Source organism: Amphibalanus amphitrite, unplaced genomic scaffold (genome assembly GCF_019059575.1).
Source record: "Amphibalanus amphitrite isolate SeventyFive unplaced genomic scaffold, NRLGWU_Aamphi_draft 001791F_arrow, whole genome shotgun sequence".
Lineage (NCBI taxonomy): Eukaryota > Metazoa > Arthropoda > Thecostraca > Balanomorpha > Balanidae > Amphibalanus > Amphibalanus amphitrite.
The window spans coordinates 7,670-23,236 of record NW_024883284.1 but is presented as its reverse complement, the minus strand read 5'-3'; the positions used below and the strand labels follow the sequence as shown (position 1 = coordinate 23,236).

The window sequence follows — 15,567 nt, the reverse complement described above, 5'->3', positions numbered from 1 at the left end:
CAGAGGTCATGCTCGTATCGCTCACCCTGGACCCCGGCATCGCCTCTGGCAGATGCTCAAAACATTACTGTAAAAACAATAAATTGTGTGCATGAAATGCCCGAAAATTCACATTGCATAATTTGACAGAATTTTCTCCTGCCTCTCGATTCCCTCTTTAATTAACCCACGAGCCGCTGGGGGGGGGGGGGCATAAAGTTGCCCCCCTTTACGTTTTGTGAAATATCTCCGAAACCTGATGAGCTACGAAGGCGAAACTTGGAATAGCTTCAAATGAATACCTAGGCAATGTTTGAGGAAAGTTTGGTGGTTGTATCAACTAAGATGACGTCACAGTGACGTCATAAAGTTTTGTCGTTTTTCGATATGGACCGTTTCTGATGACGCTGAGCATGAACCTCAGCTGTAAATGAACTAAACAGCACCTGCTGTCATCCTAAAACATCTAACTACACTTCCATCTGGTTTCTGACCAATAATCGACCCTTTATATTCGGTCCCATATATCTGATGTATGGTGAGGAATATGAGAGTCGCAAATCTATAATTTCACTTCTGACGTCACTGTGACGTCATTTCAAATGGGATCGACACCAAATTTGGACACAACCTCGGCTAGGTATTCAGGAAGATGTGTGCAAAGTTTCGCTTCTCTATCTCTTCGCGTTGCGACGATATCGTCGCGGAAGTAAAGGGGGGCAACTATATGCCCCCCCCCCCCCCCAGCGGCCGGCGGGTGGGGCGGAGGCCCAGCGGCCGCCGGGTTAAGCACGTGCATAAAGTTGCATTATGTTCACATTCAGATTCGCGTGCACATTCCCGGACCCCTCAGATTTGGCTCAAAATTGTGCAACTTATAGATTTTGAGCTCCTGATTGCGCGAAAATCATGTTCTTATTTCACGCCGTCAAGTGGTTCTCAAAATATTCACATTTGTTTTACGAGTTCTGAAGCTCTTAATTTCACCTTAATTATTAATGCTGCAGTCATTCGACTCGGCTGATTGAAAGGGATACAATGACGTCATTGTTGAAGCTGTACCCCTGCTTTATGCCGAGTTACTAGCAAAAACATAGTTTGACCGCATTTGACCTCAGTTGACCCGACTCTTGCTTTCTTGCACCAAAGAAACACAAATTAACCCGCGCCCTGCTGGGGGGGGGGGGCAGATCCCCCTGTCTAACTTCCGAAATTATGGTCGTAGAAAGACGGGGAAAACGGCAATCGAAAGCTAAACAAGGCGGATCTAAAGAGCCGTTTTTTTTTGCTTGAGTAGGTGAGAGGTCAGTTCAAGGTCAGGTCAAGGGTACAAAATGCAAGTTTCTGCAGTATCGGCCTTGCACCGTGGTTGCCGAAGATTGGACTGAGACTGATTGCCCAAAACGTGTTCTTAGGCTACCAAGACCATATTCGTTGCATATTATATCATGAAAAGATCAAGGTCAAGGTCAGGTCAGGTCACCAAAAACGGAATATAGAAAAGGCATGCGTGACACATGTTTTATGGGTCATTTTATTCATAGAATTCAATAGGCACACTCAATAAGTGATATGGACCACATCTGGATGAATTTCTGGTCAAGGCCAGTTCAAGGTCAGGTCAAGTGAGGTCTAATTTTGGAGTTGGTTGTTAAGCCCTAAAAAGGTGTCTAATATGTGTTCACTAAAAATTGAGACAAAATTTAGCGGACTGTATCTTCAGTAAAAATGTACCGATTTAAACAAACGAGGCATTATTGTAAAGCGCATTGCACCTGCTGCAAGCTGTAGAGCGTCAACAGATTTGCCTGATCCCCATATGTCTCTTTTTGGACGTTTGCTTGTGTTTTCACATTCTCTGGCACCAGTGGGCCGTGAATTTGGCCAATTCATGGCGGTAACGAACAAACCAGTGACGTACCCAAGGGGGGGGCCCCTCAGGCCCCAGGATATTTTTTTAAACACTGGATAAAACGTCTTTTACTCAGAAGAAAAATTGATATTTAAGTTTCATTTATGTGCCCTGGGTACCCGAGGGGCCCCTGCAGTCATCCAAGGGCCCCCAGTTTCCTGGGCCCCTGGTCGCCTAGGGGGCCTCTGGTAGCCGGGGGCCTGGTCTCATGGGGCCCCTGATAGCCTGTGGCCCCTAGTCGCCTAGGGGGCCCTGGTCGCATAGGGGGCCTCTGGTCGCATGAGGCCCCTGATCGACTGGGGGCCCCTAGTTGCCTAGGGGCCCTGATAGCCCGGGGCCTGGTCGTATGGGCCCCTGATAGTCTGTGGCCCCTAGTCGCCTAGGGGGCCCTAGTCGCATGGGGGGCCTCTGGTTGCATGATATTGAGGACCCTGATCGCCTGGGGGTACCTAGTCGCCCAGGGGGCCCCTGGTAGCCGGGGGGCCTGGTCGCATGGGGGCCCCTGGTTGCCTGGGGCCCCCGGTCGCCCCTAGTCGCCTTGGGCCCCTGGTAGCCTGGGATCCCCTGGTCGCCTGGGGGCCCCTGATCGCCTGAGGGCCGCTGGTCAACTAGAGGGCCCCTGGTCGCCTGGGGGCCCCTGGTAGCCGGGGGCCTGGTCGCATGGGACCCCCTGGTCGCATGGGGGCCCCCTGGTCGCCTGGGGGCCCCTGATCGCTTTGGGGACCTGATCGCATTGGCCCTTGGTCGCCTCGAGGGCCCTGGTCGCCTGGGGCAGTGGGGCACCTAGTCATCTGGAGGACCTGGTCGCCTGGGAACCCTTGGTCGACTGGGGGCCCCTGGTCGTCTGAAAGTACGCTTATCACCTGATTGATCCCAAATCATCTGAGTGGCTACTGGCTGCTGGATATAAGTAGTGACTGGAGTAGGCACTCATCTGAAGGAGCCAATATCTTTCACGGTGCCGGAGATATCACAGAAAAACAAAAAGGCTACCCCCCAACCTTGGCCCCAAAGGCGTCATTGGCTAACACAGGGATGTGGGTCGATTTGCAATCGCATTTCCTCCTAAGTCCTATTCCTCCAATTAATACAGTGTCCCAGAATTACCCAAACATTTATTTTCTGGCTAAAAGTACAATTGCGCTCGATTCCTAGTGAAACATATAATAGCCGCGTTTACATAGGGCTTGTTGCCAGATAGTGGAATTCCGATAACGAGACATTTATTCCCCACTATTATATTATATACCTACATATCCGGATTGGAGGATGTTCAGTAATTGAGGCGCTCGCTCATAAAATGCCGTGCGTTTCATGCACACTCCTCAAGCAAAAATATTTTTACTTTCCAAATTTCCACATTTTCTCAAGGCTTAGACCGTTACAGAGACCGTTTTAATTGACTTTGATGAAGTTGAACGCGAGAAATCACAACCAAATGCTACATTAGGTTGTAAAGAACTGAATTGCGTTTTCCCACACACGTGGCGTTTTCTCACCTACGTCTGCAGGAGAGACCGGACCCACTATGCCCCCCCCCCCCCACCATCGAAAGGTTCTTCATGACTCCCGGGGGCCCCCGGGGAACCTGGGGGGCCCTATACACTGTGGGGGGCCCCTTCGAAAGCAGGTGGCCCCCTCCTGGGCGAAATCCTGGGTACGTGCCTGGAACAAACAGTTGATATTTTCTATGAAATTTAAAGACACCAACATACGTTATAGCCTTCGGCAAAACACATTTAATACTCATTTCTTAAATTTCAGGCGCGGCAAACGGCTTATTGGGCCTCGTTCCAAGTGGAATTTTTACATCGGCCGGGGTCCTCAAGGCGCCCCTTGGTTAGTGTGCTGGCGTGAGGTCAGACCAGAAGACTACCTTCTGGTTACATATGTTGTTCTGCGTGAACTTCCAGTACTAAATAATACACTTGGCTCCGAAAATATCATATTATATAGGACCAGCCTGGATGAATGAAGTCGAACTGTTGATATGCTTTAAAATGACACATACACCATAGCATCCAGCGTTAGCTTGCATACTGACACTTAAATGGACGTTAGCTCTTGTGTCATCGATAGCATCACTACAGAACACTTCATTGTCTAGTTAATTGTCGCCCTTTAACTAAAAACATAACTTTTCTTCTTTAAATAGTTCGACCTTTTCTGAACTTTTTGGCCCTTTCTTGACCATTGCATATTTACGTCTATTGCCTAATGCTGTTCCCGGTCGCTTCGAGAAATCATTTACGCCGTTTGTTACTCAGCCTAGCCTCAGGTGTGTTTATCTTCTTCGTGTTGGTACAGCTGATACCCTACTGATCAGCAGCATTGCGCCGTGAGGTGCCAAAAAGCCCCTCCACGTGCATTTTCGGGGCGCCGACCTTTCCTCAGGTCAATATCTTCACAATAACACTACTTCAGCTTTTTCGGACTCCCACACCCACATAGAACTTTCTTTCCACCTTGCGGTATGTAACTAAGTTCGACATTATAAGTTTTCATTAGTACGTCCGAGACTCTCCCATTGACGCACTATTTTGGGAAAGCCTGCCAATAGGCTTCCGGTGGTCCTTATTTAATGCGACCTCCTATGCGACTGATTTGATCATATATCCGTGAAATTTTATGCTCGATATGATGAGAAATGTTCCTTTTATCTCTATGGAAAGTTGTATCGAAATAGCTTGCTTCGCTTTTGGTGTGCAGTTATTCAAAGTTTGTGTCAATTTTTAGTGAACACCCTATATCTTATGCAGCTTTTCACGGCGAGTCGAATGGTCCTATTTTTGGTTCTCTACGAGGTCTCGAACTTCCAAAAAATCTGTTTTTTTTTTTTAATTGTGGGTCGTGATGTCATAAAAATTTGAAGAACTCCCACATTTTTGAACCGATTCTTCTAAAAATTGGCATGTAGGTGCACATAGACCACTTCTCTGCCATATATCGACACCTTTTTTTTAAACCCCACATTTGTTCTCCCGTGAAGTTCAGATAAGTTGTTTAGAAACCTTCCAAAAAGGTACAGTCACTCGATTTTTCTCAAGTTTGTCTGCCTTGGCAGATCAAGCAATGCCAGAGCAAGCTCACGAACACACAAATTTGATCAGGATCGGACGATTGGACACGTTTAAAAAGAGATCTTTCGTACTTCCCGGAAATTCACCGGAGAACAGATGTGGGGTTTAAAAAAAAGGTGTCGATATCTTCCGGTTTTTTCGATACACTGACAATTTTGGATTTTATAATGATTTTCCCAAAAAAGTCAGTATTTAAAGAAAAGAACGGCCAAAATCCAGAATTTTCAAAACACCGAGATAGCCATTTGATAGACAAAGTAGAATCACGTATAATCTTTTTGTTACGTCTTGATTCCTTTAGAAATAAAGATGTTAGCGGCGTTTGGAGTTTTGTCGTTGTTGAGGCGAAAATGGCGTGACATGACGTCACTTAAACGTTATTTTCAAAAAAAAATCTGACGGATTTCGCTCAAATTTTCAGGGATCGTGTTAAATTGATGTATGATAAGGTACTGAAAGTTTTACGTCACTGGCGTAACGCTTTTAGAAGTTACTGGTGAAAAAAAACGGGAGGGGGGCAGATTCTCCCCCCCCCCAGCGGGGCGCAAGTTAAGTTGCGCATTAGCCTAACTACTCACGAACTAACTCACTCACTCACTTACTTTCTCTCTCTCTCCCTCACTCTCACTATCACTCTCACTCTCACTCTCACTCTCACTCTCCCTGCCGACAGGACGTGGCTGCCGGACGTTGTGCCGCGACTATGGCCGTTCCTGGGCCACCCCAGCTCCAATGTGCGCCGGTCGGCAGTGAAGACACTGAGTCAGCTCGTCGGCACACAGGTAGGCCACTGCCTGACTGCCAAGCTCTGCTGTCGTTTGATTGAGATGATTACTCCCTTCAGTTGCATTCTTGCTGGCTCCACTTGTACGGGATACCACCATACCTGAGTGAGCGCATCCGCAACCAGCATCCCCTCCCCTCAGCCGCGGCGCAGTGGCGGGCGGCCCACTCTCGGCGTTACGCACGCTCCACGCCGCGATAGCGCGTCACTCCCCTGCCTCCTTCCCCCCCAAAATGACCGGTGGCCTCACTCCCCTTGGGATTTGGTTTGGACTCGCCCTACCCCGACCGTAGCGCCACGTGGTGTCTCTGTAGATTTTAACCCTCGCCCGCACATGAGGGGGGGGGCGTCCAAATGCGTTTTTGCGCATTATCCCCCATACGCATTATCCCCCCAGGCTAATGCGTAACTTGACCGGGGGGGGTGCGACCTCCCCCAGGTAGTTTTTCTGTTCTGCACTAAACATTTTTTAAAGCTAGAAGCCTGATTTTTCGTACTCATACTGGATCGCCTACTGTGCGCTGGCCGACCGGTCCCGGACGGCTGGTCCGACCCTGGCGGCGCTGGCGGATCAGCCGAACATCTTCGTATGAAGTCACCTCGGTAGCCGTTCAAGGCGAATATGTCGTGCAGTGTCTTTTCTTCTTTGTGAAGATGTTCGGCTGATCCGCCAGCGCCGCCAGGGTCGGACCAGCCGTCCGGGACCGGTCAGCCAGCGCCACCGGGGTCGGACCAGCCGTCCGGGACCGGTCAGCCAGCGCCACCGGGGTCGGACCAGCCGTCCGGGACCGGTCAGCCAGCGCCACCGGGGTCGGACCAGCCGTCCGGGACCGGTCAGCCAGCGCCACCGGGGTCGGACCAGCCGTCCGGGACCGGTCAGCCAGCGCCACCGGGGTCGGACCAGCCGTCCGGGACCGGTCAGCCAGCGCCACCGGGGTCGGACCAGCCGTCCGGGACCGGTCAGCCAGCGCCACCGGGGTCGGACCAGCCGTCCGGGACCGGTCAGCCAGCGCCACCGGGGTCGGACCAGCCGTCCGGGACCGGTCAGCCAGCGCCAACGGGGTCGGACCAGCCGTCCGGGACCGGTCAGCCAGCGCCACCGGGGTCGGACCAGCCGTCCGGGACCGGTCAGCCAGCGCCACCGGGGTCGGACCAGCCGTCCGGGACCGGTCAGCCAGCGCCACCGGGGTCGGACCAGCCGTCCGGGACCGGTCAGCCAGCGCCACCGGGGTCGAACCAGCCGTCCGGGACCGGTCAGCCAGCGCCACCGGGGTCGGACCAGCCGTCCGGGACCGGTCAGCCAGCGCCACCGGGGTCGGACCAGCCGTCCGGGACCGGTCAGCCAGCGCCACCGGGGTCGAACCAGCCGTCCGGGACCGGTCAGCCAGCGCCACCGGGGTCGGACCAGCCACCTACCAATCAGCCGTCCGGCGCCAACCGCCCTCGTCATGTCTCCATGCCTTGTGTGAAAGGAGTAAGCGAACCCATCTCCCGCCTTCTACGCGCTCACAACGTAATTGACGGGCATTCGTCAAAAACTCTAAAAAAAAGTCACTATTTATCGTGAAAGATAGGATTCCTAAGGCCAAGCAAAAGGGTGCGATATAACCGCAGGTTGTTGTTTCATTAGACAAACACTATTCGTTAGAATTGTGTTTTTCTATTGAAAAACAACCGGAGCGGTCGTTCTCCGGGCTATGTTTTGCATGGCTGGGCGCGAATCGAGACATCTTGATTGGGGCCTAGACGAATCGTTCAATCTTCGTAAAAAGTTCAGTGTATGGGCTCTCGGAGGCGATCTACCTGATGGCACCGGTCGCTACTCGCTAAGAATTCTTTTGCGCGTGGCACGTGCGATTCCATATAACCGCAGGTTGTTGTTTCATTAGACAAACACTATTCGTTAGAATTGTGTTTTTCTATTGAAAAACAACCGGTAACCGCAGGTTGTTGTTTCATTAGACAAACATTATTCGTTAGAATTGTGTTTTTCTATTGAAAAACAACCGGAGCGGTCGTTCTCCGGGCTTTGTTTTGCATGGCTGGCCGCGAATCGAGACATCTTTATTGGGGCCTAGACGAATCGTTCAATCTTCGTAAAAAGTTCAGTGTATGGGCTCTCGGAGGCGATCTACCTGATGGCACCGGTCGCTACTCGCTAAGAATTAATCGAATAAGATTAATTCTTTAATTAATTAATTCTAAGAATTAATCGAATAAGACGCCGTCCCTCACGCTGTGACCACGGCCCGGAATATCCCGTTCTGTTGGCGAGAGGACGTGCGACTGCAGCTCGACGAGCTGATGGAAAAGGACATCATCGAGCCGGTGGAGCACCCCACAGACTGGTGTCATCCGATCGTTCCTGTTGCCAAACGGTCATCAGACGGCACAGTGTCCGGCTGCCGGCTGACCGTGGACTTCACGAAACTGAACCGGTTCGTGAAGCGACCGACGTACCCGGTCCGCTCGCCTCAAGACGCAGTCGCCTCCGTCTCACCCGGCGCTGCGTACTTCACCAAGCTGGACAGCAAGGCGGAGTACCACCAGGTCCCGATCCGGCCAGAAGACAGAGACCTGACGTGTTTTATCACGCCGTGGGGCCGCTACCGCTACCTGAGGGCTCCAATGGGAATCGTCAGCTCTGGCGACGTGTACAACCAGCGCGGTGACGCCGCGCTCGGCGACATCCCGCGCACGTGTAAGGTCGTGGACGACGTCCTGGCCTATGATGCTGACTACGCCGCCCACCTGCAGCACGTGCGGCAGATGCTGAAGAGATGTGACCAGCACGGCATCACACTCAACTCGGACAAGTGTCAGTTCGCGGAAGATGAAGTGGAATTCTGCGGCTTCCGCATCAATTCAGCTGGCTATACCGCCGACGGCAAGAAAGTCCGTGCAATCCAGGCCTTCCCCAGGCCGGGCAACATCACCGACCTACGGTCGTTTCTCGGCCTGGTGACCCAGCTCGGCGCCTTCTCCCCAGAGGTCGCCGCCGCCGCCGAGCCGCTGAGACAGCTGCTGCGGCCGCGGAACGCGTGGCTGTGGACGCCAGCGCACGAGCAGGCGTTCAGCGCGGTGAAGATGGCACTCACGTCGCCTCCCGTGCTCGACTTCTTCGACCCTCGCCGCCGCACAGTCCTCGAGACTGACGCCGCTCGCTCCGGCGGCCTGGGCTACTGCCTGCTGCAGCAAGACGCCGCAGGCCGGTGGCGACTGATCCAGTGCGGCTCACGCTTCCTATCGGACGCCGAGTCGCGGTACGCCGTGATCGAGCTGGAGCTGCTGGCCCTGGCCTGGGCCTGCAAGAAATGCAGCATCTATCTCAGCGGGATGCAGCGGTTTGAAGTCCTGACCGATCACCGGCCGCTCATCCCGATCCTCAACAGTAAGAGCCTCGCGGAGATCGAAAATCCGCGGCTCCAGCGGCTACGAGAACGGCTGACGCCGTTCAACCTGCTCGCCACCTGGCGGCAAGGCAAGCTGCACGCCATCCCGGACGCGCTGTCGCGCGCGCCGGTGGATGACCCGGCGCCTGAGGACGAGGAAGCCGAGAGGGACGCCAGCCATCAACTCGCCAGCGTGCTCTCACGGCTGGCCACCGACGGGGCGGACGACGGTCCCAGCCCGTTCAAAGACGCGGCGCTGACAGAAGTGCGCGCCGCCGCCGCCGCCGATCCGGAGCTCATCGCACTCACTGACCTGATCCTGGACGGATTTCCAGAGCACCGGTCACAGCTGGACCCGCGCCTCCGACCGTACTGGGGAGTTCGGGACCGGCTGGCCGTGGACGACGGCCTGGTGGTGTGCGGCCAGCGGCTCGTGATACCGCCCAGTCTCCGGCGCGCCACGCTCGAGCGCCTGCACGCCAGTCACCAGGGCGTCGAGCGCACCAAACGGCGCGCACGGCAGGTGGTCTACTGGCCGTTCCTGGACAGTGACATTGCGAACCATGTCGGAGCGTGCCCGGCCTGCCAGCGGTACCTGCCCAGTCAGCAGAAGGAGCCGCTGATGCCGGAAAAGACGCCGTCACGAGTGTTTGAGGCTGTCTCCGCTGACTACTTCGCCTGGGCCGGCCGCACGTTCCTGGTATACGCGGACCGGCTGTCCGGGTGGCCGTTTGTGTCGCACGTGGCCGGCGAGGCGACTGCCAGAGACCTGGTCTGCAGCCTGCGCCAGATGTTCGCGGCCACCGGCGTGCCCACCACCCTCCGGACAGACGGTGGACCCCAGTTCACCGCCCGGCTCACCCGCGAGTTTCTGCGCCGCTGGGGAGTGGAGCACCAAATCTCCACGCCCCACTACCCTCAGTCTAATGGGCACGCCGAGTCGGCGGTCAAGGCCGCCAAACGGCTCATCCAGAAGGCGACCAGCAGCGGTGAGCTCGACACGGACGCCTACGCGCAGGGACTGCTGGAACTGCGCAACACGCCGCGCGCCGACGGCCGCTTTCCGGCTCAGGTCCTGTTCGGCCACCCGCTGAGATCGGCAGTGCCGGCGCACCACCGGGCCTTCGCCGACTGCTGGCAGCGGGCGGCGGACGACTGTGACGCCAGAGCCGCGGCGCAGCAACAGAAAACAGCCGAGCGTTACGACGGGACAGCCCGACAGCACAGCGCTCTCACCATGGGTCAGCGCGTGCTCGTCCAAGACCCGCGGTCGGGGCTGTGGGACCGCGTCGGCGTCAGCACGGCGGTCGGACAGCGGCGCGACTACCTGGTCTGGCTGCCCAGTGGCCGAGTCTACTTGCGGAACCGGCGCTATCTGCGACCCCAGAGATCCCTCATCTCGGAGGGCGCCGCCACACCTGCACCCGGGCGCCGGCAGCAGCCCGCTCCGAGCTCGGCACCCGACGGCACGGAGGAGACCGCCGCCGCTGCGCCGGCGGGCGGACAGCCGGCACCACCGGTGCTGCGGAACAGCGCCGACGACCCCAGCTCAGTGCGCCGTGGGACGCGCCGCCGTCGCCGTCCTGCCCGACTGACCGTGCGCTGGGCGGACCAGACGTACGACTGAGTTCGTGCGTCCACACCGTGTATGGTGTACATTTTTGTTTATGTGTAGACGCAATGCGTATCTTGTACCGACGCATGCGTCTTGAGGGGGGGGGGGTGTTGTAATGGGGCACGTTTTCCCTTCCCTTCATTTGGTATCACCCCCCGGTCATATGGAAGCACAGAAACAATAAACAGTTCCATGGTCGCCGCCATCGTGTTTCGGTCGCCCAGTGCCGCACCAGAGATATCGCCGTGCTAATCGCCACTACCGACCATAACAGGGCGAGGTTTGTGAACGTTTGTTGCGCTCGCATTGGTACATGCCCAATATGTGCAATGTGCATCCATATACATGAATGACATGTGATTCACGATGCAAGTGTACCTATACATCATATGTGCGTATATGAACGAAATAAATGTGAAAAACATGTTTTCGCTCACAATATCAAACAAAACTTTAATTTATTCGCTTTTCATTAGCTGATTTTATCAGCTGGCAACCATCACCCATCGTCCTTGGTGTAGTCGAACTCGGCGCACTCGGATAAGTGTTCGAAATTTTTGACGTTTACTTGTTGCTAGGGCAACCGGGCAGTGTATAAACTTTTTACTCGTCAACAAGTGCTTGCAGAGCTGCCGCTCACACTTTTTAACACAGTCTTTATGCGTCAGTTTGTGTGGCGCGTCATATCTGAAACATGTTTTGTGAGGCTACAAAACCATTCAAGTCATCTCCTTCAAAAGACGTGTTTTGTAACATTCTCGATATGTTTTTGGGGCTTTAACTGCTAGCTTCATTCATCCTATCTTGCGAGAGGATAGTCATCATTCGGGGACCGATAGTTGAAAGCAAGAAATAACGACGAGGAGGTCTTGTAAAAAGTCGCAGCCATTGCATTGAGCATTAAATGACGAAAATATGTTTACCCCCATCGCCTCAGCCGATCACGTGCTGTCACCCAGTACCCACCTGGTAACCGCCACGAGACGTACGGTTATAAGCCCGACGCCTTCATTGTTTGTGTGTTTGTTTTGGTGAATTTGGTCGGACTTGCAAATTGCAATGATGGACCGCAGGGATGCGGAGCCGGAGCCGGAGTCGGAGCCGGAGCCGCCGGAGCCGGCATATTTTGCCCGGAGCCGGAGCCGGAGCCGGAGCCGTGAAACAATATAGCCCGGAGCCGGAGCCGGAGCCGGAGCCGCCCAAAAAGGGGGCGACTCCGACTCCTTTTTATTTTTTGAAGAGGAAAAAAAAATAATTGACCTAGTTCGGTTTGACAGTACAAGGCAGTAAAACATATGGTATAATGGTACTTACGTCATGGGCCATCAAGTGAATGAAAAAAGCCGAATATCCCCAGTATCCCACAGTACGCAATAAACTGCCTGTCTGCTCCTCCCCCCCCCCCCCCCACGTCTTCTGCATCCCCAGAACATGAGGACCGGTCATCAGGTGACGGCCATTGTTTTCAAGCCAGTGCAGTGGACTGCAACTCCCAGCACCGTCTCTTCCCACCCCCCACCCCCACCCCCACCCCCCAATGCAGCCGAGACGGGCGTCAGCTTACGATGGTTCAGTGAACTCCGATTCGCGGCGACTGCGTTTCCAATGCCATCGCTTCCTAGTCCTTTGTTCTGCCAGTTCTCTCCGAGGTGCGTTTGCGCGGGGACGCGGTGAGCCGGTCCTGGCAAAGAGTAACGCGTATAACCAATCCAATTTTTCTTCCACCCGTATTTAATTGATTGCATAGGGGATGTACTGAGTCGGAGCCGGAGCCGCCGGAGCCGGAGCCGGACCATTTTACTCGGAGCCGGAGCCGGAGCCGGAGCCGCCATAACATTTCACCCGGAGCCGGAGCCGGAGCCGGAGCCGATTTTTTTCTCCGGAGCCGGAGCCGGAGCCGGAGCCGTCTGAAATTTCCACGGCTCCGCATCCCTGATGGACCGGGGGGAGGGGGATGCGGACATTAAAGTTTGACAAGTTGGGAATTGACCAAAAAAAGGTTGGGAACCACTGCTTTGAAGTCTACTCTTTTTGCTCATGTCATTATCGTCGTGCCTTAGGCAATTGTTTTCTCGTAATGCGAAAATAAACTGTTTTTTTTTTTCTAACATTCCGTATGACTGTGTGGCGCCGCCGACTATTTAGCTGCGGCGTGTCCTCTCATTCCAGCCGCTCTTTGCGCCGCCAATTGTCGCCACGCGCCATGAATCAAGAGCGTTTGTTTTCCTGCTGTGTATTGTTGTAAATTTGTTATGAACATCACATCTGCTTTACCTGTTTCAATCATATTTAATATCTGTCTTTAATATGTTGTAATTTCTAGATTGACTTTCCGCTGTTTCCATACACTCGATTCGTTTTGATCATGTACAAAAAGTAGTTCTCATTTCTGGCATTGTAGTTCCGCCCCCGTTGATTTTCCTGTTCTGTTTCTTGTCTCGGCCGATTTACCACGTGTTCTCAGTATAAATATAACAATTTAGTTTTGTACGCAGAGTGTCAGAGAGACTGAGTATCGCGACGAGTTCCTAGTTTTATTTCTCACGTTTTTCACCCAGTTTTCCCATCTGAACCTCCGCTTTGCTGTTTATTTCGTTCTTTCATTGTGGGTAAATTCCTTTCCTCCGAACACGCCCATCATTACCCATAGACCCACAACTGCATGATTGTTGTTTTAGGATCTGGATGCATGGTCTCCACAGCTGATCGAGGCCGCTCTGAGGTTCACTTTCCAGCGGGCCGTGGTGGAAAGCCACGATGACATCGTAGATCTGCTAGTTAAGGTAGGTAGTGATTCTGTCACGGCTGCCATGGTGCCATAAGGGATTTTCACTGGGTCGGTAAAACTAACGAGGTCGGCACTTCGTACATGATAAGGGTGGCCCTTCTCACCTTTGGGGGTGGCATCCGGATTTATATTGGCCATGCTGCCATACAGTATGTGTCTCGTACAGTATGCTGAGTGCTGACGATGTGCAACTGGTAGTGTTTGGAAGGCCCAGTGACAGTGACGTCCCTGGTCTAGAGCGCAACCTTTAACTGTTGTCACTATGGTTTCGTAAAAATGGACTTAAGCTTAACGCCAACAAAACAAAGCTGCTCGTCATCGTAACAGGTCAAAATCTCCGCTCGATGCCTCCGACACGGGCTCAGTTCATGGGTGCTACGATTACCGGGTCTCTCACGGCCAAAAACCTTGGCGTAGTTTTCGACCGAAATATGACTTTTTCGGCATATGTGGATGACGTTGTGCGGCGCTGCACCGGCTTACTAAGTGGTTTTGGCCACAGTAGGCACGCGCCTCCACCGGATACGCTTGCTACCATTGTATAGTCTCTCTTGAAAGTACAGTGGAATCCGCTTAATAAATCCACGGATAATGAATCCAGCCGCTTATATTGGCCGCTTGAGCTGTTCACGGAATTTATCCATAGATCTCCGTAGTTAATAAATCAGCCTAATAAATCCACGTACTCCGCTTAATAAAGCCACTTGGGAGTTTTGAAGTCCGCAGTGACATCTCCCCATTCTAAATGTGGCATCCAACCCGCTCAAAAAGAACCACACTGGAGCAGCGATCTGCAGCAGTTTGACTTCCCACGACAGAGGGAATTCAGGGGTATCAAGAGCGCCCATCACCATGCACAGAAAAATGTTCCCGACAAAGCAGGCACCCTCAACTGTATCGTTGGCAACAGGCATGACGGGCAGTGATCGTGGAAAACACGTCGACTTAATCGCTGTGACAGCTTTGCAGTGTGCGCTGGTCACTTTTAGGTTTGAAAATTTGATGCGCGATGTCCTTTACAACATCAAAACGTATTGAAAACGTTGATATATTGGCTATGAAACCTACATATTCGGAAAGCGCACTCTTTTCTGACCAATATCCACGGAAAATATTATGGAAAAGTCAGTAGACTTTTGAGAAAATGACTCAAGCATACGACCGTGTTTTGTTAGCGATGGTTATTTTTCGACAAAATGGGATCGATGGCCTACTGAACCCGCCCTCTGACCAGGGCGCGGGTGAAGGAAGCTGGTCTTATCTCGACCTTCGAGGGCGTTGTTCCGAAGGCCATAAGAGGTTGTTTGTTGTTGAGTGTTGTCAGTGTGTCGCTTTCACCGCCAGCCCGTAAGTCGTAACGGCAGCCTTTTCTCCCCAGACGTGGACGTGTCTGCTCTGCCGCTCGCCGCTGGCCACGCTACTCACGGCTGCGTGTCCTCACGTGGCCTCCTGGCTCTGTATTCTAATGCAGCCCACCAGGGTGGCCATCAACTCAGCACTACTGTTAACGCCACCCGCGCCGGTACGTACCGCAACCAGCTGCCTCCGTGCTCAGGCCAGCTGGGTGATCGTCTGAGGTGGTGGTGGGGGGGGGGGCGAGGGAAATCGTTTTTGTCATTTAACCCGCGCCCTGCTGAGGAGGGTATTTGAACACGGTAGCCCTTTTGCAGATCTTTCTTGAGTGAGGTTCTCAGATTTGACCTCAGTTCAACGGCTTAGCCTCCAGAGGGCAAAAACTGTAAAAATAGCCGTTTTCACGAAAACTGTTTTTCGTCAATAACTTTTGACTCAAGAGAGCAACGACATTACTTTTTGCAGCGTCGTGTTCCTCTGTTGTTGTTGTTGTTTCCCTCCGGTCGCGGGTAGTCCCAGCGACGTAGCTTTAAAGGGACTATCCCACCTTTAACATGGGGTTTGAGTTGAGATAGCCAAGTTTGCGGCGAGGTTCAGAAACCACTATCTATCTAGGTTGCAACCCCCGTGGCCTCTTGGTGTTGAAGAAATTCGTTCCCTTCAT

General features: G+C 53.4%; 1 protein-coding gene across 1 annotated transcript in view; it reads left to right on the top strand.

Annotated features, from left to right (window-relative positions):
* Window positions 1–15,072, top strand: part of LOC122375185 (TATA-binding protein-associated factor 172-like) — a gene marked incomplete at its 3' end in the record, with an annotated part of 37,703 nt that extends 22,631 nt beyond the window's left edge. The window contains exons 3-5 of the mRNA XM_043354435.1: window positions 5,645–5,753; window positions 13,441–13,545; window positions 14,929–15,072. Coding sequence (XP_043210370.1) covers window positions 5,645–5,753; window positions 13,441–13,545; window positions 14,929–15,072 — 358 coding nt within the window. The remainder of the gene's footprint in view (window positions 1–5,644; window positions 5,754–13,440; window positions 13,546–14,928) is intronic.
* Between the last annotated feature and the right edge of the window lie 495 nt (window positions 15,073–15,567).